Source organism: Onychomys torridus, chromosome 8, assembly GCF_903995425.1.
Source record: "Onychomys torridus chromosome 8, mOncTor1.1, whole genome shotgun sequence".
NCBI classification, from domain to species: domain Eukaryota; kingdom Metazoa; phylum Chordata; class Mammalia; order Rodentia; family Cricetidae; genus Onychomys; species Onychomys torridus.
Genome location: NC_050450.1, coordinates 18,876,712 through 18,901,396, shown reverse-complemented (window position 1 = coordinate 18,901,396; position 24,685 = coordinate 18,876,712). Strand labels below are relative to the sequence as shown.

Sequence of the window (24,685 nt, the reverse complement as noted above, 5' to 3'; positions counted from 1 at the left end):
CAGGGGGGCCCTGAGATTTGTTCCTGTCACTTTAGAAGCCACCAGCATGACGCGGGCTTCTAAACATCACTTTTAGCCAAAACCTACACAAACAGTCAAGCTGGCGGGCCAGAGCGAACTAAGATAAGGAATGGTTACCCTGGGGATTCTGGCAAAGAGCTCCAAAGGGGGGGGGGGGAGTGGGGAGGGGTCCCAAGAGGGACTGCCAGCTCAGGTCCTGGCTGGTGTCTCTGGAGGTTCGGGGCTCACCCGCTCCTAGTTGGCTCCTGTGTCCTAGCTCCCTGAAGCCTCCTGCACAGTGGCTAAGATGGGTATGGGGACAGGGCACACTGCCCGCCGCTAGCTGGCAGCTCTCCCAGCAGCTGCGGAACGGTTTCACAGAGGAATGAGCCCCCTGTCAGCACCTCGTCCAGCTGTCCCCAGGCACCCCAGCCCAGCAGTCCCCACTGTCTCGGGGCTATTGTCCCTGACATGCAGGCGCAGCTGTCTCTGGCTCCCCAAGAACCCAGCTTGGGCTGAATATAATTGTGCACCCTTCATTTACCCCAATTTTTCATGTCTTGAAGTCTGCTTGTGGAAGCGGTGCAGGTTCCACATCTGTTGCCTTCTCCTAGAAGAGTGGTCACTTGGGCTGGTCCCCCCCCCCCCCCCCCCGACACACACACCCGTGACTGTCCACTGGCCAAAACCCGTCAGAGACCAGCAGGTGCGGCAGGGAGCAGGTGCCATGCCATTTGCTGGCTGGACTGAGGCTGTGACTCACAAGTGGCTGTTCTCTTGGCTGCTGTACCTCTTCTACTGCACCCTCAGATCCCCTGAACCCCCGGGAGATGAGGCCTTGAGTGCCAGCAGCAGCTGTGATTTCAAGGTAGGAATGGAAGTAAAATGCCGGGCCCTACAGCAGAGCACGGCTGTGAGCTGTGTTCTGAACTGCAAGGATTCTTGGAAAGCCCCAGCCCAGAGGTCAGAACCCAGAGGCCTATGGGCTGGACTCTGCCCACAGAGCTGTACTGTCACTGTATTATCAGCCACTCATGCTGCCTAACAAACAGCCCAAACCACAGTATATGCCCTACTGCGATCTAACTGAAACCTCCTTCACCACACTAGGGGGAACAAGTGCAAACCAGACAGCCGAAAGCCATTTAGTGGTGTGTTTAATTTGCCCTGGGGCACTGATAGGTATCTGGAACCTTCAATCACAGCAAAAGAGGTTTGGGCTGTAAGGACTACTTTGTTACATTTTTATTCTAAGTCATCATTTGCTTTACTGTTTATTCCGGAAACAGGGTTTTGCTTAGTAAAATTGCAACAGTGGACACCATGGGCAGGAAGCTTTGCTGGATCCAAGAAGTGGAGCTTGGGAGGATGAACACGGGAACCAAGTGAGTCCCCACCAACGTCTGCTCTATACCCTCATTTCTCATTTCTAGGGGCTCAGTCCTCATAGGATTCTGGCATGGAGTAGGTGATGGGGAAAGGCTAGGTTCAGGGTGATGTGGGGTCCCCAGGATGAGCACCAGGCATGGGGCTGGAGATCCAGGTGTCTAGTGTCAGAATGAGCCTTTCTAAGTCCAACTTAGCCTATGCTGACACTGTCACCAGACTTCACCATCCCAGTAACAGATGCTAACACCTTTGCTGAGGGCGGCATGGAGTTCACTTCTACCCAGGAAAAGCTGCTGGAGTATCCTGAGGACACCACTGAGGATGGCTTTGACCTCCAAATGCTCTGTGCCAGGGAGGAAGCACCAAGACCCTCTGGATACTGCGGGGAGTCAGCTCCACCCAGGGCCCTGATAGGGTGAAGAAGGGGGTCCAGCTTGAAACTCAGGGACCCAGGAGCACCAGAGGCAACGGGACAAAGCAGCAGGAACAACAGATGTTCCCAACACATCTCTGGCCTCTGCGCACACACCTGTCACATTGCAGAAGATAAGTGTTGGACTCCACTGCATGGGTTAAAATACAGCCCCTTTCCAGAATCCTTTCAAACTGAGACTATGCCAGCAGGGTGTCCCAAGAGCCATCAAACACCAAAGATGCTGTTAGGCTGGAGGGAGCATGCTCACCCCTCCCTGGAGCCAGAGGCAGGCTGGGGACGCACAGTATAGCATGGCATGACACCGGAGTAGGCAAATGTGATATGGCAGGAGAACTGCTCCTGTAAGTCTGAGAGATGGACCATGGGGCAGTAGAGAGGGGTAGGTACTGACATCAGCAGCTCCCCTATAGATGACAGTTCTATTGAGGGACTAGCTCTGACCCCAACTGCAACTTCCATTACAGCCAGCTCTGACAGTGTCCCTGAGACCACTGAATGAAGAGGGGGTGGGAGACGGAGGGCTTGGCCTAAGTGCCCTGAACATGTTACTGGGAGGCCAGCCTTCTGGAAGTGACAAGTAGATCCACTGAGGCCCTCTCCTGCCTCTGGAACACAGTGGGCAGGGTAACCGTCTACAGGAGCCCTGCTGGAGTTCACCTTCACTGCCAATGTCAGCATTTTGTTCCTTCCAGGCCAAAGTCATCGATTAAAAATCTCCATGGCTGTGCTGGGATGCCCTGCCAGGTGCCTGAAGCACAGCTCTGGATGCAGGGGCAGAGAGAGAACCAGGCCAGGGCTGAGGACACACAGCCAACCTGAGCTTTACAGGCCTACTCAATCACCGCCACCCCCCACCCCCAGGCTCCAGAGCCAATGGTCCAGGAATGGGCACCTGGACTAAGTGTAGCCAATGAGATCCTCATTCTAGAACTGCAAACCCCACATGATAATGGGGAAGTTCCAGGCCAGGGCAAGGTCATGCAGACTGGAGCAAAACTAGCACCAGCCAAGGAGGAGGGTGGGGACGGAAGAGAAGTGTCTGGACAAGGTCCAGTGGCCCTCAAGGTAAATGGAGAGGTGGTCCCTAGAGTTTCCATGCAAGTGTTAAAGAACTGCAGATTTCTGCATTATGGCCTGTGCTGTTTGGGGCTGCAGGGCCTTCACACGTGATGCCACCCAGGGAGGCTACTCTTTTCTCCTTTCATAGAAGCTGCAAACTTCAGATCTCAGCTGGACCACCACATCCTTGAGATTTCTGGGACCACCCTTCTGAAAGTCTCCTTCCCTACAGGGTACATCTCAAGAGAGGGCTAGTTGCCTCCTTGCCCTCAACACCAGGATCTCCAGGTCAGGGACTATGAAGCAGGGTCCTGACTGTTTGGTTCTAAGGAGGCCATGGCATGAAGCTGTATTTAATCAGTCCTAGGGAACTCATAAAACCCACCCTGAATAGCTTTCTTCCCAGAAGCCACGGCTTCATGTCTGTTCAGGGTCTGCCTAGTGGCTGAGGATGTGAACCAGTCAGCTTGAAAGGAATCTAAAGACCTGGAGGATGTGCTGGCCTTTCAAGATGACCCAACAGTGGCCTGGCATGGGCCTGGAGCTTGTACTGGGCTCAATTCTGAACACAGCCTGGAAGAGCTCAGGGCACCATGTGTGTGCCAATGTCCTGGGCAGGGCTGGGCCAGCTGCTGGCAGCTCATAGTGACCTATACCTGCATAACTAACAGGGGCTGGCCGCCAGTCCTCTGGGGGCCAGGGAGTCACTAGAAGGTTCAAACTGTAGGTAGAGCCAGGATAAGCTCCACCTCCTTTCTTCCAAGGGTCCAAGCAGTCTGGGGATCTGAGAAGTGAGTATATGATGGCCCCACCGATGGGGGCCAGGAAGAAGCTGCACTTCTGGGGTACCCAATGAGAACTCAGTTTTGTGTTTTCTTAGCAAAGTGGAAGGCTGAGGGCATGGGTCCATGGAGGCACCAGTTAGGACCTGAGACCTTAGGGGTCAGGCCTGTCTCCATCCTCAGCTACGCCTCTCAGACTTCTTTTGCTGGTATGGATGGTGCTGACAGTACACTAGACAGCAGGGGAAGGGGGGGGTGCTTTATGCCTCCAGACACTTCTTTCCCAAGAGGTGGGACCCTAAGTGGAGGGACCCTCAAGGGAAAGGACAGCCACTGCAGATGTCTAGGGAAGGGACTTTCTTGGAAGGTGACAGTTAAAGTAAGGGTAGAGTTCAGCAGACAATGGCAGCCAGCTCTCCACCCACTCAATACACATACACACACACACACACACACACACACACACACGCACGCACGCACGCACGCACGCACGCACGTTTGAGCAAATAAGGTCGTAACCAAGGTAGCCTCTCTTCCTTAGCGGTCCCCTCAGCAGGTGGCAGGGACTTGAACCTCCTTCTTCCAGGCAGGAGCTGTAGATGCCCCAAGGCCACAATTGCACAGCACTGGCCCTTTCCAGGTCTGCAGGGAAAGTCTGAGGTTGGAATCCCAGACCAGGAGGTTAGGGCACCACTCATACCTTGGCTGGAGCTGGGGATGGGAGGCCAGTCCTGAGCTAAGCGCAATGGGTCCCCCAACCCCATGACTTCCCAATTGTTTTTTTTTTTTTTTTTTTTTTCTGGGAAAAGGAGCCCTTAAGGCGGCACAGCAGGGCCCACGGTTTTTCCCTGCTGCTGCATCCACTGGTTTGGAAAACAGGCGGCCTCGTTTACGGTCACCTGGCTCTCGAGAGCCACAGCTTAGGGTGGCAGGTACGACGCCTCCATTGAGTTTGGCGAGAGAATCCTAGTGGCCCTGGGAGACCTCCCGGCCGGGAGCTAACTCGCGGGGGCGACCTCGGGCGCGGCTCGGAGTGGCGGCTTGGCGCTGGTCGCAGGAGAAACGTCCCTTCTCCAACCCTGAGCGCTCTCCTCCTTCTCTCCAGGCGCCGAGGCGAAGTAGCCCGGCGTGGCCTCCGCCTCCGCCAGACCACCCAGGCCCGCCCGCCAGGGCCTCCGCGCCCCCGCCGCAGGTCATACCCGGAAGGACCTGGGCCCCCGCGTCCGGCCGGGCCATCCGCAGACCGCCCTAGGGACTCAGCAGCCGCGGCCTGCGCAGCCCCGCCCAGCGCCTCCGTCCTCCCACCTTTGTCCGGCCCCGGGGTCCTCCAGCTCACCTAGGTGCATGAGTTACCAGGGTCACCTGGTGGCTCCTGTCATTGCGCCACCCTCAGGGCAGAACCCAGATTTGTTTGAAATAGCGGATTCGAGCCTCACAGTGGAGGGAGGGATGTTGGACTCAGGAACCCTGTGGATTAGCATCCTCGCCAGCCGCCCGAAAGTCGAGCCACGCTGCAGAGAACCCGGCGCTGGGTAGTCGGTCACCCTTAGCCTCTGACCCTGCCTCAATCGAGGGATCAGGCTGCGGGGCGCCTGGCCCACGTGGTGCGGAGGGCGGGGCGGGGTCCACTTCCTAAGATTAGGGGCGGGGTACCCAAGCTCCGCCTCGAAGAGGGCGCGCCTGCCAACCCGGGCCGGGAGGGGCGGGGCTTCGGTCAAGGTTTAAAGAAACTTGTTGCGGGTCCCAGAACTGAGACTGAGCTGCAGCGGCGGATGAGTGGCAGCTGGGCGCCTGCGGCGGGGACAAAGATTGGGTCCTGCGTGGCAGCCTTGGATTCCAGAGTGTCGGTCCACAGCGTGACCTGGCGCGACCACTGCGTCCATCCCCACTGAGCACCCCTCCGCGAGTGGCCCCGATGCTGGACATGAGTGAGGCCCGCGCCCAGCCGCCCTGCAGCCCGTCCGGCACCGCTAGCTCCATGTCACACGTGGAGGATTCAGATTCCGACGCGCCGCCGTCGCCCGCGGGATCGGAGGGCCTGGGCCGCGCGGGGGGCGGCGGCCGAGGGGACTCTGCTGAGACAGCAGACGAACGCTTTCCAGCCTGCATCCGTGATGCCGTGTCACAGGTGCTTAAGGGCTATGACTGGAGTCTGGTGCCTATGCCCGTGCGCGGCGGCGGTGGCGGCACGCTCAAGGCCAAGCCACACGTGAAGCGGCCCATGAACGCCTTCATGGTGTGGGCGCAGGCGGCGCGCCGCAAGCTGGCCGACCAGTACCCGCATCTCCATAACGCAGAGCTCAGCAAGACCCTGGGCAAGCTGTGGCGGTGAGTGTGGGAACTCATGACACTCTGGCTGAGGAGGGGAACATAAGGGGCCGAAGGAGGTGGCGTCGTGCCCAAGCTTGGGTTGTGCTCCTGGGCTGGTTCCAGGGTGGGTCTGGTGGAAAAACACCTTGGTCAACAGAGACCAGACACCAGGTGTGGGACCTTGGAGATGGATCCAGACCGGTGCCTGGAGTGTGACCCTCCAGGACTTTCTCCCCTCCTGGGGTATCCTGCTGAGAACTGCAGAACTGGGGATCCCACGACAGCCTGCAGGCATAGGGGCAGGCATCAAGCTGCTTTGTCCTGGGCAAAAGCTGGGACTTGGGATAGCCTTGAGGAGTCCAAGGCTGCTGGCTGGTACTGTCCCCAGGTACTTCTCCCAGGCCTCACGGACCTAGAATGGAGGGAGGGAGCAGAGGGTGAAAAGGGAGAGAGGCTCAGTAGGCACTTCAGCAGGAGAAAGGCAGGCATTATTGAAGAAGACAGAAGTTCCTCAGCACAGCACATCCCAAACCTCCCAAGCTGCCTCTGCCTGAGTTTGAAACAGTCCACGTTAGTAACATTGGGTCGAGCAGGACAGCAAGGTGGTCTTGCCCATCTCAGCCTTGCCCGCAGGCAGAGGTACAAGGCCGAGAAATTCTTAGGGTGTGTGTGTGCGCTCAGAGGACAGTCTCCTGGATTTTGCCTTCACCGCTCGAAGCTTGAGACGGAAAGGACAGCAAACCCAGCTGCCTGCAGTCACAGCTGGCTCCCAGGGAGCCTTGCCTTTGTCAAAGTGGAGTTTTCACTGGGTCCTGCCTTCCTCCTAGAGAATGAGGGAGCAAAGAGGGGTGGGGTGGGAGAGACGAGCAAATAGATTTGGAAAGGGGAAACTCAGGAAAGATGGGGAATCGGGGTCTTGCTTGTTCCTTGGACTATAAAGACATACAGTCCTCACCACTCTGTCCCACTGGCGCTAGGATTCTCAGCATGAGGGCAGGCTACCCACTGGAGGGTGTTCTGGCCTCTCCAGCACCCCGCCCGGTGCTCTTGCTGTATGACCCCAGGCCAACTCCCACAGCAGTACATGTGCTGGTACTGCCTGGACCCTTGGCAGCCCTGGAGCTCTGTGGACATCCTTGCCCTACTGTGTTCTCTGCAGCTTGCTGAGTGAAAGTGAGAAGCGTCCTTTCGTGGAGGAGGCTGAGAGGCTCCGCGTCCAACACAAGAAAGACCACCCAGATTACAAATACCAGCCACGACGAAGAAAGAGTGTGAAGGCTGGCCGGAGTGACTCGGACTCTGGCACGGAACTGGGCCACCACCCTGGTGGTCCCATGTACAAAACTGACGTAGTCCTCAGCGACGCACACCACCACAGTGACCACACAGGTAGGCTCCAGGACCTTTAGCATGGGGTAGGCAGTAGTGGAACTGACCTGGAGTGTTGGGAGGTCTTTCCACCAGGGTTGGCAATCTGCAGAGGGCCAGACCTTTCCTAGCCCCCTGAAAAAGCTTCTCTGGATATAGCTATTTCTGATGCTCAAGAAGAGGGGGCTGCGTAGCCCCATCCAGCACTCTGGAGATGTGTATTCAGTGGGACTCACACACAATCTGCTTCCACTCTTCAATGGCAGTAGCATGGGTCAACAGCCCCAGCTTCAGAATCAGGCTGGTGGGTGGGGTCCCAGCAGCCGAGCAGACTCAGTGAAGCCGGAGGTAGGCCATGAGCTTCCCTTTACTCGGCTGTGATGGGGGAAGAACGGGGTTGTGTGGGTTCAGCTTGGTCCTGTGCCCAGGACCAGACATTCCAAGAGTACCCCATTAATGCTAGTTCTGGTGGGGCCGCCTGGCCACCTTCCATCCCCCACCCAGGTCTTTAGGGAGGGGCCTTGGGTCTTCCCACAGCACAGTGCTTAACGGAATTTTCTCAGCCAGTAAGTGAGGGCTAGGTCTGAGTTTGCAGGAATTTCTGGGAAGGTAAAGAAACAAAAAGCTGTTGATTCGTACCTGTGGCAGTTACCACGGTTCCTGGTGTCACCCACCAGCCCCACCCTGGTCCCACAGAAGGGGCATTCATCCTTGAAATATACTCTCTTCCTCAGGCCAGACCCATGGGCCGCCCACCCCACCCACTACCCCCAAGACAGACCTGCATCAGGCCAGCAGTGGAGGCAAGCAAGAGCTAAGGCTGGAGGGGCGCCGCCTGGTGGACAGCGGGCGCCAGAACATCGACTTCAGCAATGTGGACATCTCCGAGCTCAGCAGCGAGGTTATCAGTAACATGGATACCTTTGATGTCCACGAGTTTGACCAGTACTTGCCCCTCAATGGCCACTCAGCCCTGCCCACAGAGCCCAGCCAGGCCACTGCCTCTGGGTCCTATGGGGGCACCTCCTACTCCCACTCTGGGGCAACTGGCATAGGAGCATCCCCTGTGTGGGCCCACAAGGGAGCTCCCTCGGCCTCAGCCTCGCCCACAGAGGCAGGACCCCTTCGGCCACATATCAAGACAGAGCAGCTGAGCCCCACCCACTACAACGACCAGTCACACGGCTCACCTGGCCGCGCTGACTATGGCTCCTACAGTGCCCAGGCCAGCGTCACCACAGCTGCCTCTGCCACGGCTGCCAGCTCCTTCGCCAGTGCGCAGTGTGACTACACTGACCTCCAGGCTTCCAACTACTACAGCCCCTACCCTGGCTACCCACCCAGCCTCTACCAGTACCCTTACTTTCACTCCTCCCGACGACCCTATGCCTCACCACTGCTCAATGGGCTCTCCATGCCACCTGCACACAGCCCCAGCAGCAACTGGGACCAGCCTGTGTACACCACCCTGACCCGGCCCTGAGGCTGCTGCATCCCGGGGGGACTCAGTGCTCACAAAGTATAGCCAGGTCTTTGAGGTCTTCTGGAAGTGGACTTGGTAGAGGGTGAAAGCAGCCAGCACCGCCTCGCTCCGTCAAGTGCCTGCTGAACCTGCAGGAAGCCAGGCTTTGTCTCCCTGTGTCCCTTTGCCTCTGGATATCCAAACTTCTGCCAGGGGACAGAGCTCTCTTTTCCTCCACTTCTCTCTCTCTGAGGTAACTGGTGATTTCCAAAACAGCCATTCTGTCATTCTCCGGTTGGATGAGTGGGTACCAGCTCCTGGATCTTCCATCTCAGTAGAAGAGAAGATGGCCACAGCTAAGGACAAAGGAGAGAAGGGGCCTCGGGTCCTTACCAGCCCAGCCAAGAACTCCCTGGGTTCGAGGGATGTTGTTCCCATGGTGAAAGCACATCTGTGAACGCTCGGGATACATCCACTCGGGGCATCTCTTGGGACCGATGTGAGATCAAGGGTTTCTCATTACCACAGTTCTGCCCAGCAAGGTTTGGCTGAGACAAACACTTCTCGTGTTTATTTTTATTTTTTTGTAATTTTTATTTTTAAGGCTTAAACATGTCTGTTTTGAAAGCTGTTGAAGATGTATTTATGTTCTGTGTTATTTTATCTTTAATTAAGTAATTTGTGCAGAGAGTAGAATTTAAGACAGAATGAAAACGGGAAAGCTTGTTTTGTAAAGGGCAGGAGGGAAGTGGTCCAGCACTCCATGGCATCTCTTTACTTGGCCTTCAGATGGCCCGGGAGGCCTCCACCAGGCACAGGAGGAAATGATTTACCTCTTGGGGTCAGGTTGGAATGAAACGCCCAGCACCAGCATCAGGTCGGGCATTGGAAGACAGGAATGTCATCTCTGCCCTCAGTGGTGCCAAGCGGTAGAAGACAGAATTTCCTTCAAGTTGGCAGCTGCAGAACCACGATAATCTTGGCTCTTTGGCACCAGGCGCTAGTTACCAAGCTGTGAAAAGAGAACCTCCTCCACTAACCTGCCTAGGTTCCTAGTTAGAAAATAACACCTGCTTCTCTGCCTCGCTTTGCTGTGTGCTAAGTGTATAACTGGTTACTTTACAGAAACTTGTGCCTTTGAGACTTTGTACATTTAATCACAAATGAGAAGTTTGCTTCTTTTTAATTTTTCTACTTTTCCTACCTTTTTTTTAGAGGAAAAAAACCTGTCTTTTTTTTTTTTTCTTTTAGTGTATCTCCTGGGAGTGGGAGTGGGAACCACAGCAAACTCATTTTTTATGCAATCTATTTTTTTTTTTTTTTTGGCATTGAATTCAGAAAGACATTTGCTGTCCTTCGCCTGCTCTGTTTCGCTACTTTCTGACCAAGCAATGCTAACTTTTGTACAGATCAATTTGATAAAATTTAAAAAAAAATGCTTTTTATCTACTTGGAGCATGTTTTGTGTATTACTTCTCTCAAGCCTGGGCGTTCTTTCATGAAGATTCCTAGGAGGGAGGTGACACATTGCTCAGGGTCTGGTTCCAGCTGCCCTGAGCAGGCACTGTGAGGGGGTACAGAGCCCACTCAGACTCCCTAAGGCAGGGGCTTCACCTCATCTTAGGGAGGTGGCCAGATACCCCCTCACAAACACTTGATCTGAATTTAAACACCATGCCTTTAGCCTTGTCTGGCTTCCTCATTTTAGGGTTTGCTCCCAAGCAGTCAAACACAGGTCCAAATGGGTCCTTCCAAACCATGTTTTCCTCCCAGGCTGATCAAGGCTGGTATCTTGGTAGCTGTGTGGCATGTCTCAAGCTGATGGGCATTTTTTTTTTTTTGGAGGGTAGGGGTGTCTTGGCTCAGAGCCAGGCTGGGAGCAGAGAAAACCCATCCCAAGAGAGCCTGGCAGAGCTGTCTGCTCAGGGGGAAGTCTCTAGGGAGAAAATGGTTGTGAGGGGAGACAGCAAGGGACCCTTGCCAAGCCTCTTGGGTGCATGTGGCTAGCAGGGGCTGCCAGGGCCGGCTGCACCCCAGCTATGTAGACTTCAGCCTCGTTCTGGGGGATGGAAGGGAGTCATGCCTCTTAAGAACCCCAAATGTGGAGGGGGTTTACTACTTCCCTTGCCCTGCTTTGAGAAGACTGACTCTGGGGCCTGCCAAGACCAGCATTTGGGGAAAGTCACCTGGATTTATAAGACCTTGTAAAGCTTCCAGGTGTGGGGAACGGTGCTGTGAGAACCAGTTTAACGGATGGTTGATGCCTTCACAGCCTGCTGCCCATGTGGACCCAGTCCTGCCAGACCTGCATCCAGCCAAGGGTTGTCTGAACCCATATGGCCCTCCGAGTTCTCTCATTGACACCCCAGACCAAGGAGAACCCCAGGCGCCCGGCTCACTGACAAAGCCGTGAGGCCCTGCTGCTGGGCTGGGATTAGCTTTGGGGCTTGCCAGGTTCCCAAGGGCCGGGTGGCCCTGCCAGTTCTGTTAGGACTTGGCGAGGCTCCTGAGCATTAACTCCTGGGGCCCGGGCCGGTCTGTCTTGCCAACCAGCCCTGATTCTGAGTGTTGCTTCCTGAGAGCTGCCTTGTATCTGTGCATCATGAAGTGGGGCACCAGTGTCCTGGCCCGTCCACCCCACCTTTCTCTTGTAGATGCCCTGTACTTTGTGCCTGCCTGCTGCTTCCATCTCAACTCCCTGGGCTAGCCCAACTGGTGGCTTCCTATTGGTATACTAGGCCCTCAGAGGCAGAACATAAGGCTGGGTCCTGGAGGCTCCCAGGGCTGCCCTGAGGGTGTGGCTGGGGTAGGCAGGCTGGGGAGGGAGGAGTATTGTTGCGTTGGTCCAGAGGGAGAAATTGTCTGGCATCCAGCATAGCTTCAGTCTAAAAATGCTTCCCTGGTCAGCTTCACCCTGAGTTCAAGCGTTGGAGTCCCTTTCTCTCAGAAAGTACCCATCCCAGGGGCAGACTGGCAGAAAGTTCCTCCTTTTCATTTTCTCACCCAAAACAAGGTTGGCTCTGACCTCAGTCAAGCAGAATGCCATGTTCAGAAGAGAGGGGCGATACTCCTGTCTGCCCCAGCATCTGAGAGACTGGAGGAAAAAACCCTCCACCCCCTGCTGATCTTAGGGTAGTGTCAGCTCTTGGGAGCCGGTGTCTGTTTGGTCAAGTTTGTATCCATTCCGGCTATCAGTTCCTGATAATAGAGAACTTGTACCCTCCAGACAGTCCCTATCTTTCCAGACTCTCCCAGGTAGTCACATGGGGTCTACCTCCCCATCTTTTCTTCCCAGTGTCTGACTTCATGCCAAGAGACTCCATCCCTGCCAAGGACTGAGCCTCTCTGTTCACCCCACCTCTGCCTACTCGTGTTTGCTGGGACCGCTGTTAATGGCATTGGGCCCTGGAGATGTGCTCTGGGTGGTGATGTCCCAGTTGCCAGGCACTGGGTAGATATGGACTCTCATCTGTAGGCTGTGGACCGACATTATCTCCAGTCCCACTATACTACATCCTGGTCAGTGTGACCCTAAGACAAGGAGATAAACTGCCCCTGTCTGGCAACCAGGCAAAGAATTGTCCCGAGGGAGGAGGAGTGGATAGGACAGCATGTTTTTTGTCCTACTTTATGCTAGTAGCACAGAGGACGACCTCCATAACCTAGTAAGGCTACCCGACTCTGGCTTTGCTAGCCTGAGTACTGTCACTGCTCCCAGACACCCGCAGGCCACCACCCAGGATTCTCCCCACGGGGTGCCCTGACATTTCCAGGAGCTGCGGTCAGTAGGGACAGTACTCCACCACCACTATCCCCACCGTCAAGTTTTGATTCTTAAGGCATCCTGTAACCCCAAGTCATTCGGGCCGAAACCTTCTCAGCTCTGGGCCTCTCCACGATGGGTATCCAGAGGTTATTGTTTTGCCTGTCTACGAGAGGGGTTCAGAATGGAGCAGTGTGAGATTGAGTGCTCGCCTCACCTACCCCACCCCAGGTCCCTCAGAGCCATCTCATCTGCTGCTGCCGTCAGAGTCTTGCTTTTCCTCACCCATCACTGAGAAGAACTCTTTTTTGTCACTCCCTCAGACCTCTTGAGAATCTTTTTGCTCTTGTGCAAAATAAGGTGGATGATTTGAGATAAGAAAACATAGAGAAGAATAGTCAGAGTGCATGTCCTCAGTAGGGACTTAAGATAGCCATAGCCTAGCTTCTTCCTCTTGCCTATTCCCAGGACGAAAGCCCATCTACCAAAGGGCCTGTCTCCCTCCCACAGCATCCAGACACATGAACAGCTTCCTGTGGGGAGGCAGGATGGAACAGTGGTTAGAAAAGCTACCACTTACAAGTTTACTTCCATTCCTCAGTTTCCCCCATGCCCATGATAGAAATTCCCTGAGGATAAACTAGTCAAGCTTGAAGTGTATGGCTCACTGGCTGACCTCTGTGAGTAGCATCTTCCTTCCTGTCTTGGCCAAGTCTCAAGGACACATGTCCCTGAATCCTTGTCCCGTATCAAGTGTCCCTCTCTAAGCCTTTCTGTTCCCTGAAAGGGGCTGGAGTCCCAAATGTACATCTGGGCCCCCTACACCAATCCTGAAGAAGTGTTCATCTTTCAAGAGACCCTCCTACACTAGGTTCTTGGACTAGCTAGATGTCTAGCACAGAGGACCCTGTAAAGGGTTAAGGGGCGCAGGCAACCATGCCCACAGCGGGTGGAATGGCTGGTGCTGGGCCAAGAGCTGGGAAGGCACTGCATTTTAATGAATCATTATTGCCGGCAAGGCCTTTGTCTTTCTTTATCCGGTGCACAATAAAAGAATTAATTAGACAGAAAATGGCAGGCCAAGGAACTGACAGGTCATTAAGGGCTGCTGAGTGACCGATGAGACACAGGCCAAGCGGAGTTCCGCCCCAGAATGATAATGGCCAGCCGGGTGCTTTGTATGCAGGACCAGTGGGCCCGGGTGGCCAGCATGGTGGCTGCCATTATGGCCTGGGCGGACACCGGCCTCTGATGATCTGGACAGCAGGGACAGAGAGTTGGGTGGATGAAATCATGTACTAATTTCTGTGTTTGGAACCAGGAGGGATCTTGGAGAGATTGTACTGTTCTTTGAACTTTCATTCTCTGGCTGGGGGTCAGGAGCAGTGCATGTGTAGGGATGGGGCTCCCTATATTACAAGAAGTAGAGGGGTCGGCACAGGAGCAGGGAGCCGCTGTGCCCAGCCTTGGCTACTGCCGGCTTTGTTATTCAAACAGCACCAGGAAACACAGACTAGCTTTCACACTTAGAAAAACTGAATTCCTGAATTCCCTGCAGGTCGCTGTCCTTCCCAGTGACCACCAAGTGTCCAGAATGAAAGCATCCAGCCCAGGATAGGAGCAGAGGTACAGCCCAGTCAGAAGCTCACAGCTAGGTCCGGAGGCTCAGCTGGCCTAGTCTCTACCCCTTCAAACTTGGTGAGACCTGCTGGGGTTCTCAATTATTGGGTGCATTCTTGTTTGCTTCCCTGACCTGCAGGGTTGGGAAAGAGGTGTAAAACCCCAGACTGGTTAAAAGAAAGCTCTTCCCTACTTGCCCCCTGGTGATGTCAGCCGCAAACAGGGTGGGTCAGCCAGCCAGTCAGCAATCCTTCCTGGGTTGGATGTTAAGGGGAGCATGATAATACCCTCAGGCTTTGCTGCACCTCACCTCTATTTTGAAGCATGTCTTCCCCAGGGCTGTGCTGCCTTCTCTCCTCAGCCAAGGAGCCCAGGGCAGGGAAGAGGCCAGCAGCCATCATGGACTTTTATCTAGGAAAGTGCGGCTGCCAAGATCTGCCCCTGGAGCAAGATCTTGAATGCCAGGAGCAGCAAGGCTGTGTGGGAGGAACTGTCCTGCCTGGAGGACTGTTCCTAAGTGTAGGTAGAGGCAGGCACTGGGAGAGTCTTGGGGACAGGCTGGGAGGAGGGATGGTCTCACTTTGTTCCTATCAGAGCAGTAGCCACGCCTGTTTCCAGGTAAGGAAACGTCCATCCACCCACCCAGCTTCCCATCTGGCCTCATACCAGGGCATCGGGCACTGCTTGAAAGGGTTGTCATTACTTGCCATGCTATATCTGATGAAAGGGTCCACGTTCCTTTCTCTCATGTGTACGAGACTGAAGTAGTCCTGGCACCCTCCACATCCCCCCCTACAAAGTGGCTGAGGTAGTTAGGGTTATTGTCACCTTGACAAGATCTGGAATCCTCTAGGAGGCAGGCCTCAAGGCACACCTATGAGGGATTATTTAGATTACGTTAGCCTCTGGGCATGCCTTCGAGGGATTATCGTGATTAGGTTAATTGAGGGGCAGACCCACCCTGACAGTGGGTGGCCCTGTGCCTGGGCCCTGGCCTGTGGAAAGGGGAGAGTCAGGCAGTCAGGGTCCCTAAGCACTGCTGCTCTTTGCCCAGCAGCTCAACTCCTGCCCCTCTGCCTCTCCTGCCGCCATCCACTTCCCCTGGAACTGTGCGCCAACTAAATAAACTCTTTCTCCCTTAAGTTGCTTTTGTGGGGGAATTCTGTTAGACTCACAGCCTGCCTTCTCTTCCAGTTCCTGGGGCCTCACTGTTCATCCAAGGAGTGTGCTTTCTAACAGCAGGGGGAAGAGTGGGGGCTGGCTAAGGCTTGGAGACCCTGGCTTTAGCTGCTCCCTGATGACTGAGGTTTAGAGCTTCTCTGAGACATGTGCCAGGGTCTGAGGTGAGAGGCATGAGGTGCCTGGATCTCCTGTTAACTCTAAACAGGTTCAGCCCTGGAGAAGTTACCGGCCTATTGAGCTTCATCTGTAAAATGGGAAAGACAACCCCTGCCCCCCAAGAATGATGCCCAGGAGATGCATGTGGCCCAGATGCTTAGTACAGGCTTCATTAAGGAACAACCACTCTTTATACATTGCTCAGAGTTTTCATTCAGCTATAGACACAGAAATCGCACCAGCATGTAATCAGCAAAGATTTAGCATGCTATACAGAGCTGACCTGCACTCCATATGTCTATCCTGCCGTCATCCACTTACCCCCTCATCCGTCTATGCATTTCCCATCATCCATCCATCTAGCCATTCATCCATTGCCCATCCATCTATTCACCTGTCTATCCATCTAGCCATCCACCTTCCCACCATTCACCCCTTTTAATTAATTTGTCACCCGCCCACCCATCCCGCTATCCATACATCTTTCCATTCACCCAACCACCCACTTCCCACCATATGGCATCTATTCACCCATTTACTCATCATCCATCCATCCAGTTCTGGGCACTGGACTTTAAAGGGGAAGGAGACAGATTCTGCTCTGCACTCCCTCAGTCCAGCAGGAAACAGTTGGATGGGACAAGTGCAGGGAACCACAGGAACAAGACCTCAACATGCCCTGTGGTTGGGCAGCTTCTTGATGAAGCCACGGCTCCCTGAGGTTTCCATTGAGTGCTATCCCTCATCAAGATCTGCGGGCTCATCACTCAACTCCAAGCAGACTGGTCCAGCCTGCTGCTCTTTCTCAATGGATCTGACTATGTAAAGCAGGCAGAGCCATCCTCTCACATCACTGGTCCCAGTGAAAAATGGGGTGCACAGTTCACCCTGACTTGCATATTTCTGATTTTTAGCATTGAGAGTCCCATGTCCCACAGGATCCCTTGGTCCCAGGTAAGACAGCTCAGCAGTCTCCCTAATGAGGATGTACAGGAGGTTCCACATTGGCTATGACCCTTTCTGGAGGAACCCATGCTCTGTGGTATAGATGGAATGGAAGGAGAGCAGGTCATTATATGGGGAACATCACATGTCCTTGGGTGAGCTCAGGGAGGTCAAGTCATGGCTCTCTGTCCCTGCATCTGCGAATCTACTGGGAGCACAGGCCAGATGCTTGGTAATAAATGGTGTATGAACACGTTCTCTCTAGCCAAAGAGAGTCATCGGAGCTCTGTGATAAAGCAGTGGCACGCTGGGCAGTAGCAGTATGAAGTTCAGCAGCAACATCGCTCCTTCTCATTGCCACAGAAACTTGCTGGCAGCCTATGCAAAGAGCAACTGACAAGCAGTGTGCTGGTTCGTGTTTTGTCAACTCAACACAAGCTACAGCAGTCTGGAAAGAGGGAACTTCAGTTGAGAAAATACCTCTATCAGATCGGCTTGTAATCAGGTCTGCCGGGGTGATTAATGATTGATATGGAAGGGCCCAGCTCATCCTGGCAAGTGGTCCTGAGTTGTGTTTTAAAAAGCAAGCTGAGTGAGCATGAGGAGTAGCACCAGTCAGTAGCATTTCTTTGTGGTCTCTGCTTCAGACCCCGCTTCCAGGTTCCTGCCCTGACTTCCCATCATGGTGGACTGTGTGATGAAATAAGGTGCAACGTTATCGCACCCTTTCTCCTCAAGTTGCTTTTGGTCATGTTTATCACAGCAATGGACAACAAACCTGGTTTGACAGGAAAAGAAGCAAAGAAGGCCTGGGTGGCTGTTGTCTGTCATCTGAGGTGATGTCCATCCTGTGACACAGGTAGTGTCAGTGTCCCCATCACGTGCGTACAGGATGATCTGCTCAGGGGACACATTGCCAAGATGTTTAATTTAGGACAGTGCCAATGGCCACGAGCTACCAAGAAATGATGGGAGGTTCTGCTAAACCCTCTTCCTTTATAAAGATCTGCCGCCTGCCGGACAGCCAAATGGAGGAGATGAAAACAGGGCTGGCTAGAGAGATGGTTCCATGAACCAAGTGTTTGCCATGCAGGCATGGAGATTGGCGGCCAGACCTCTAGGACCCACACAAATCCTGGTACGGTAGGGTGCCTCTTATAAGCCCAGGTCTCAACAAGAGACCTTGCCTCGAGCAAGGTGGAAGATGAGGATCAACACTGGAGGTTGTTCCATGCGGGCAAGGGTGAGGGCAAGCAGAGCCTCCTCCTCCAGGTAGGACTTAATGGGATAAAATCACCTCTCAGCTACTTGGCGCTATTGTTCCATCAAGTAGCTCCAGGTGAAAAGTGTGCTCGCGTTCACAAGACCAGAAGGTTCTTTGCAGATGCCCTGGGACTCCTTCACCCTCAGTCATGCCTGGGCAGTGTCTCCTCTTGGACCCTGTCAGACAGGGCCTCCTAAGGACAGTCCTGAGGCCCTGAGCAGCAACAGCTCTGTCGGCTGAGCCCTGACAGAAGAGCTTACAGCAGTCTTGGGTACTAGGATCAGATCTTGTGAAAAACTCTTGCGAATGAGGCTCCCTCATTTGGCACTGGATGCGTGTGAGGGCCTCTGGACATGTGTCTGGTACTTGTCCTTCTCTGTGTCCAGGTGCAGGAGGCTGCTAGGACCTGTGGTGCTCGCTGCTGAGACGGGACAGGACGGGACGCTAAGCAGCCAGAGCAGGAAGCTGCAGGCTCGAGCATTTCCTTTCATTAAACACCATTCCCTGCTCCCTCAGCCGGAGGCGAGAATGGATGTCACAGGCAGCCCTCTGCAGGCCCAGGCTGAGTGAGGCATTTTTCATCTCCTCAGGAATGCATGGGGTGTCGGGGGAGTTAGCGGCGCTGTCGCCAGAGGAAGACAGAAACTGTAACGGCGGCAGAGGTGGGCGTCCTGCGCCCATCTGGCAGAAAAGTCATATTCTTGTGAAGCAGGGACCAAGCCAGCTCTGTCTCCTTTGAAAAGGAGACAAATTACACTTCAATTATTTGATGGGGTCTCGCAGCCCTCGCCCCCGCCTCCCATTCGGCACACCCTGGAGATTTTGGAGGAGCTGACTCCCCTCGGAGAGGGCGCCCGCCCTGTCACCTGTTCCTCCCATTCTCGAGCTAATTCCGCAGGGCCCGTGGGAGGCAGCGGGCGCGCAGATCTGTGTGTGGGCGCTGCCGCTCCCTGCCTCAGTGTCTTTGTGCCTTCTGGTTACAAAACAGGCTGAGCCGGCTCATTTGCATGAAGCCCGAGCGCGGGCTATGAATCCTCCTTCGTTCTGAGTCTGTACAGCTAGAGTCTTCAAGCTGTATCCCACAGGCTGTATCCCTGGAGATCTGTGGGAGATAGAGCCTAGGTTCATGGGTGGATGGATGGCGTTCTTGTCTGTGTACTAGGGCTGTGCAACCACAGAACAGCTCAGACTCACTGTGGGAAGTGGCCATCACGTGACCCTGCTTGAGGCAACCAGAGGGAGACTGTCCACAGCTGCAAACAAGGGGTTCAGTGCAACTGGCTGAGCCCCGAGTAGTGGAGACTGGGCACCACTTGGCAACAGAGCAGAGTGTAAGTCCTGAGCAGGGCAGGCTGGGGCTCTGGGGCTCAGATCATGACTTTGGCAGATCCAGCACAGAGGGAAGCATCACTGCCTTCCTGGCCCCAGGGTCCAGGACAAGGCCTGGGCAGAGTGCGGGTGCCCTTCCCAGAGAGCACTTAGTAACAAGTCAGAAATGAGTGCTGAGGAGAGGGTAAATGCAGGGTGATCCAGACATGTATGTGCTGGACCCAGGATTTCAGTTCAGCATCCTCTTTTTCCAAGTGTTAGAAAGGCCCCAGGATGGAGTGTGTCCCCAGCTTCCATGGAGGGGTGGCTCAGTACTGAGCTTCCCCACTCCGGGGCAAATCCATTCCCTATCCAGGTTCCTTTGTGCTTGAATCACAGCCCAACTGAGCGCTGGCAGCTGATTCTGGTTCTGTCTAAGGCTGAGGCCAGTTGGGGAAGTACCTTGTGGACTAGGCCACTGCTCCAGTGTCCTGACCTCCGGATTGGCGCTCCCCACCCCTGAGGCAGACCTACTGAGTCTGGGCAGGACTGAGCTCTGCTTCAGCCTGCCCTGGAAATTAAAACCACATTTTCTCTCCTGGAGCTTCCCAGAGGGTTTTAACCCAGACTCCAAAAGCTGCTTTGGACAAATGCTGTTTCTCCAGTGAAGACTTCACTTTCTCTAAATGCCAGTGATAAAATCAGCTGGAAACAGAGTTATGGACAGCTGGAGGGACACAGAGGCTGGAGCAGGTGTGTGGGTGGGATTAAGGCTCCATCTCCACCACTCAGTCAGCAGGCTGCATGGCTTCAGTCCCCGTAGATGGGGTGCCTCAGAGCAGGTGACAGTACAGGTAACAGGCCCTTCGTAACTGACATCCTCTGGAGCCTGTTTGTTCCTGTTTTGCTTCATTTTTGTCTGTTTAAGACGGATCACAGGTAGCCCAGGCTGGCCTTGAACTCATCTTGTAGCCAAGGATAATCTTTTCTTTCTTTCTTTCTTCCTTTCTTTCTTTCTTTCTTTCTTTCTTTTTTTCTTTTCTTTTCTTTTCTTTTTCTTTTTTTTTTCTTTTTTTTTTTTTGGCTCTTCAAGACAGGGTTTCTCTGTGTAGCTTTGGAGATTGTCCTGGAACTCACTCTGTAGACCAGGCTGGCCTGGAACTCACAGAGATCCACCTGCCTTTGCCTTCCAAGGGATGGGATTAAAGGCGTGAGCCACCACTGACTGGTACCAAGGATAATCTTAATCTTATTTTTTTAAATTAAAAGAAAATTGTATATGTGCATGTGTGTGCATGTATACATGAATATGTGCATGTGTGTGTGCATGTGTATATGTATATGTGCATATGTGTGTGTGCATGTTCTGTGTGCCCTTCTGGAGGTAAGCTGCCTGACAGGGGTGCTGGGAACTGAACTCAGCTCCTCTGGAAGAGCAATAAGTGCTCTTAACCACTGAGCCCTCCTTCCAGAACCCCATTCTTTAAGAATTTTAATCTTGAACTTTGACCCTCCTCACTGTATCTCCCAAGTACTGGGATTACAGGCATACACATCCATGCCTGGTTTTACGTGGTGCTGGGAATTGAACCAGGACTTTGTGTATGCTAGACTAGGACTCTACCAATTCAACCATGTCCCTAGCTTCCTCCTCCTTAAAAAACAATTTCTGAGATAGAGTTGGGCTTTATAATCCAAGTTGGCCTTCAACTCACTCTGAAGCCCAGGCTGGCCTCAGACTTACAGTATCCTCTGGATTCAACCTTCTGTTTTAGCTTTTGGAATGGTGAACGCTGCTTGTGAACAGGAAGTCAGTGACTCCATGCAGAGGTGTGGTAGGGAAAGCCCCAGGACCCCCACACACTGCTCTGTGCTGTTAAAGACTGGTGAACCCAAACTATTTCGGGCCATAAAGTCTTCAACCCTGGTATCTCCAGGAGATTGTTGGGGGAGTGGCAAGGGTGTGCCTGAGAGGCAACACCTCCTGCTCGAAGGGAGAGCCAGCCTGTAAGAGTTAGAGTCAGTGCTCCCAATAGGGGCTTTCTGAGCCAAGACCATAGAGTCCAAGGCAAAGAGAGTGCTTGCCACCTCTCCAGGCCCAGCCCGGGACACTTCACCTTGGCCTTGCTGCTTGGGAGGGGCCACTGCAGTCTGCTCCCAGGGCGGGTAGGACATAGGGTGTTGAAGAGCACCTACTTCTGCCTGGACCTGACCCGGGGCCCAGCTAGCCTGGCCTGGGGAAGGCCCTGGACCCACGTGTAGTAGAGCAGGTCAGCATTCAGTGCTGCTGGCTGCTGGCGCAGAGGCCCGTCCTCCCTGCCTGTTCCTGTATGCACTTGAAGAGCTGAGGCTGCAGGCTGGTAGCTTAAAACAACTGACACTATGTCCCCTGTCTGAGGCCCAGAAGTCCAAAAGCAAGGCAAGTCCAGAGGCACCAGGAGGTCCCTCCATGTTCTCCAGCTCCTCGGGAGTTCCAGGGCCTCCTGGTTCATGGTGGTATCTGTTTGGTCTCTACCCCCATCTTCACAGGGCCTCTCTTCTCCCCCCAATCCTACCTTATCTTCTGACATGAGGTCACCATCATTGGACTTAGGGCTAACCCAGATAACACCGGAACACCCCATCTGAAGATTCTATCCTGACCCTACCCACAGCAAGCTCCTGCTGAATGTTAGCAGCCAGGTGATGGCCTTAGGGACATGGCTGGATTGCTAGGGCTCTGACCATGTGTCCTTTAATCCATTGACTGATTTGTAATCTCATGACTTTGTCGGGAAAGCAAGCAGTAGGGCCTAATTGGCAAAATGGTCTCTGGGGGTGTGGCCTTGAGGACTCTATCTTGTCCGTGACCCCTCCCTCTGTTTCTCCCTGCTTGGCGACCCTGCTTTGCTCCACACCCCTCACTGTGATGTCATGCCTCTCATCTCGAGCCCAGAAACAATGAATCTACGTGACCAAGGACTAACCTCTGAAACTGTGAACCAAAAATGGACCTTTGCTCCATTTAAGTTATTTCTCTAGATGTCTAATAGCAGGAACAAAAAAGCTAGCATCCTCCTTCCAAGCAGGGCTACAGCAAGGACTCAGGGGCAGGGGTGCACACATGGACATGCCTTCTGGGACCACTCTTTAGCTCTCTTATGCATACATAGCCTGACTTTACTAGGAAACAGGAAGGCAAAGCCATGTCTCAGGGTCAAGCAGAAAAGGCTGACTCCAGGTGACCTCTGACCCGAGGTGACCTCTGAGGGTTGACAACTGACTCCAGTTAGTCATGGGGACCCTAACAAGTTTCTACTTCTGAGGTTATGAATCCACTTAGATATTTTCTCAAAATGTGTCCCTTCCGGTCTCCATGTGTCTTCCCGGAGCTGGGATTCGGTGGCCATCTGGTTACTGCCAGGGCTCTGTCTAGACTGGGCCTCTGTCACCTCTTTAGCCCAACAGACACCTGAGGAAGCAATATCAGAAGGAACGGTATGGCTAACTCTTCTGCTCTTCCTAGGGTTCTGTCTTCGGGGACAGTTCCCAGGGTGATCAAGAGGTGAAGAAATACCCTGGGTGGCAGAGCCATACAACTGGAAATCTGTTGATAACAGGGTCACATTGGCATTCCCCTTCCTAGGGGCCCTATGTATGGGTGGCTGTGTCCTTAGAAAAAGAAAGCTGGATTCCAAATCATGGATGCAACTCAGAACACTGTGTGAGGGATCAGCCAGCTGGGGTGTAGACATGAACAGCTGAGAAGCCTTCAGACAAGCTCTTTACCTGAGAGTCCCACCGTGGAGGCAACCACAGTGGTCAACAGCTGAGTGGACAAGCATGAAATCTTACTCAGACATGAGAAGGAGTGCAGCGCCAACATGCACCACAGCATAGATCAGCTTCAAGAACATGCCAGTGCAGGAGCAGGTTACAGGACTAATGCCCAACACTTATGTGCCCAGAACAGGTTGATCCAAAGAGGCAGGATCTGGGTGGGGTTATGGTTCTGTGCTGGAGCACTTGCTTAGTGTCTGTACAGCCCAGGGTTCAGTCCCTAGGACTTGCAAAAACAAACAAACAACCAAGCAGATGCAGGTCAGAGGTCACCAGGGGTTGGGGAGGGACAGCTAGGGGCCTTGGGCTTTCTCTGAGGTTACAAGAAAGTCCTGTAAGTGGTGGTGATCATATGACATTAAGAATGCCTGAAATGCTGCTGAATCATTCAGTTTAAAATGGTGTAAAGGTTTAATTCTAATTCTAACACTTGGGAGCTGAGGTTGGAGGATCAGAGGTTCAAGGGCAGCCTTGGCAACTTAGTGAGACCCGGCTCAAAATAAAGGTAAGGGGATACCGAGATGGCTCGGTTAATGAAGTCCTTGCTGCACAAGTGTGAGGACCTGAGTTTGGATCCTGAGCACTGACATAAGACCCTGGGTGTGGCGGTTCACACCTGGAATCCCAGTACTGGGGAGGGGAAGACAGGCAGACCCCCAGGGGTTCCTGACTTGCCAGTCTGGTAATCAGTGAGCTCCAAGTTCAGTGAAACACCCTGTCTCAAAAAATGAGGTAGATCTGATAAGATGATCAGTGAAAGGTACCTGCCACCAAGCCTGACGATGTGAGTTAGAGCCCCAGAATCCACATGGTGGAAGGAAAGAACCCATTTCCATAGTGTCCTCTGACCTTCATACTCTCAACAAGGAATGTGGACTGTCTGTCTGTCTGTCTGTCTGTCTCTCTCTCTCTCTCAATAAACCTAAGAAATAATTTTAAATAAAAAAATAAGATTGAGAGTGATTGAAGAAAACATCCAACATCAACCTGTGGCCTCTGTATACAAACGCACACATGTGCACATGTACCAACACACATACATGCACACACTGACAAATGCACACATACACTCAAAATGAGTAGAATAAAATAAAACAAAGGTAAAAAGAGGGGCTAGGGATGTAGCTCAATTGTAGAGTACTTGTCTAGCATGCACAAGGCCCTGAGTTCAATCCCAGATAAAAAGGGAAAAAAGTCCCCCCCCACCCCCCGCAGTGTGTGTGTGTGTGTGTGTGTGTGTGTGTGTGTGTGTGTGTGTTGCTTTTCACCTCAAGAAAGTGCAAGGCCCACAGGGCCAAGACAGCTCAGCCAGTGACTCATCTGACAACTGGTGGTCCCAGAGCCAACTGATCTTCCCCAAGAGTTTAGGGACAAAGTGATTAGCCAGCATCCCACTGGCAAGTGGATGAGCACTTCACTCATTCAGGGTTGGTTCTCATTGGAGATGTGAGATGCTTGTCCAAGCAGTGGACAGGGCTCAGTCTCCCCAGGCAGAAGCAGCAAATCCCTCATCAGAGCTGAGTCAGGGCCAGGTGGTGAGTGGACCAGAGGGCCTAGTCTAGGGTGACCAACTGCTGGAGAATACCCTGAGGACCTCAGTGCAGTGGGTCTGCACAGGCACCAAGAACCATGGCTGAGAATATGAAGATGGTGTGGGCCTAGGTCCCAGCCCTCTATGTCTGGCTCATGTACTATAGTCCCCGCCTTGAGTTCTGAATGCCCTTATTCACTCCGTTAGCATGGCTCTGCCACCTCAGCACCACCACAGCCATATATCAGATATATTTTCCAGACTTTGGGGAAAGTGCTGCCTGGATCCAGA

The 24,685-nt window shown here is 53.6% G+C and overlaps 2 protein-coding genes across 3 annotated transcripts in view; one reads left to right on the top strand and one right to left on the bottom strand.

The window, feature by feature from the left end:
- Lmf1 (lipase maturation factor 1) overlaps window positions 1-5,368 on the bottom strand; it is an 89,438-nt gene extending 84,070 nt beyond the window's left edge. The window contains exon 1 of the mRNA XM_036196386.1: window positions 5,003-5,368. Within this exon, the coding sequence (XP_036052279.1) occupies window positions 5,003-5,012 (10 nt within the window). The 5' untranslated portion in view covers window positions 5,013-5,368. The remainder of the gene's footprint in view (window positions 1-5,002) is intronic.
- Window positions 257-10,255, top strand: Sox8 (SRY-box transcription factor 8). 2 transcript variants are annotated; one of them, XM_036196387.1, is made up of 5 exons: window positions 257-868; window positions 1,290-1,385; window positions 4,772-5,994; window positions 7,136-7,365; window positions 8,079-10,255. In XM_036196387.1, the coding sequence occupies exons 3-5, from the start codon at window positions 5,582-5,584 to the stop codon at window positions 8,825-8,827; spliced, it is 1,392 nt and encodes a 463-aa protein (XP_036052280.1). In that variant the 5' UTR covers window positions 257-868; window positions 1,290-1,385; window positions 4,772-5,581; the 3' UTR covers window positions 8,828-10,255. The 2 variants fall into 2 exon arrangements, with proteins under 2 accessions (XP_036052280.1, XP_036052281.1); XM_036196388.1 differs by lacking the exons at window positions 257-868; window positions 1,290-1,385 and having other exon boundaries at window positions 4,482-5,994.
- Window positions 10,256-24,685: the final 14,430 nt, after the last annotated feature.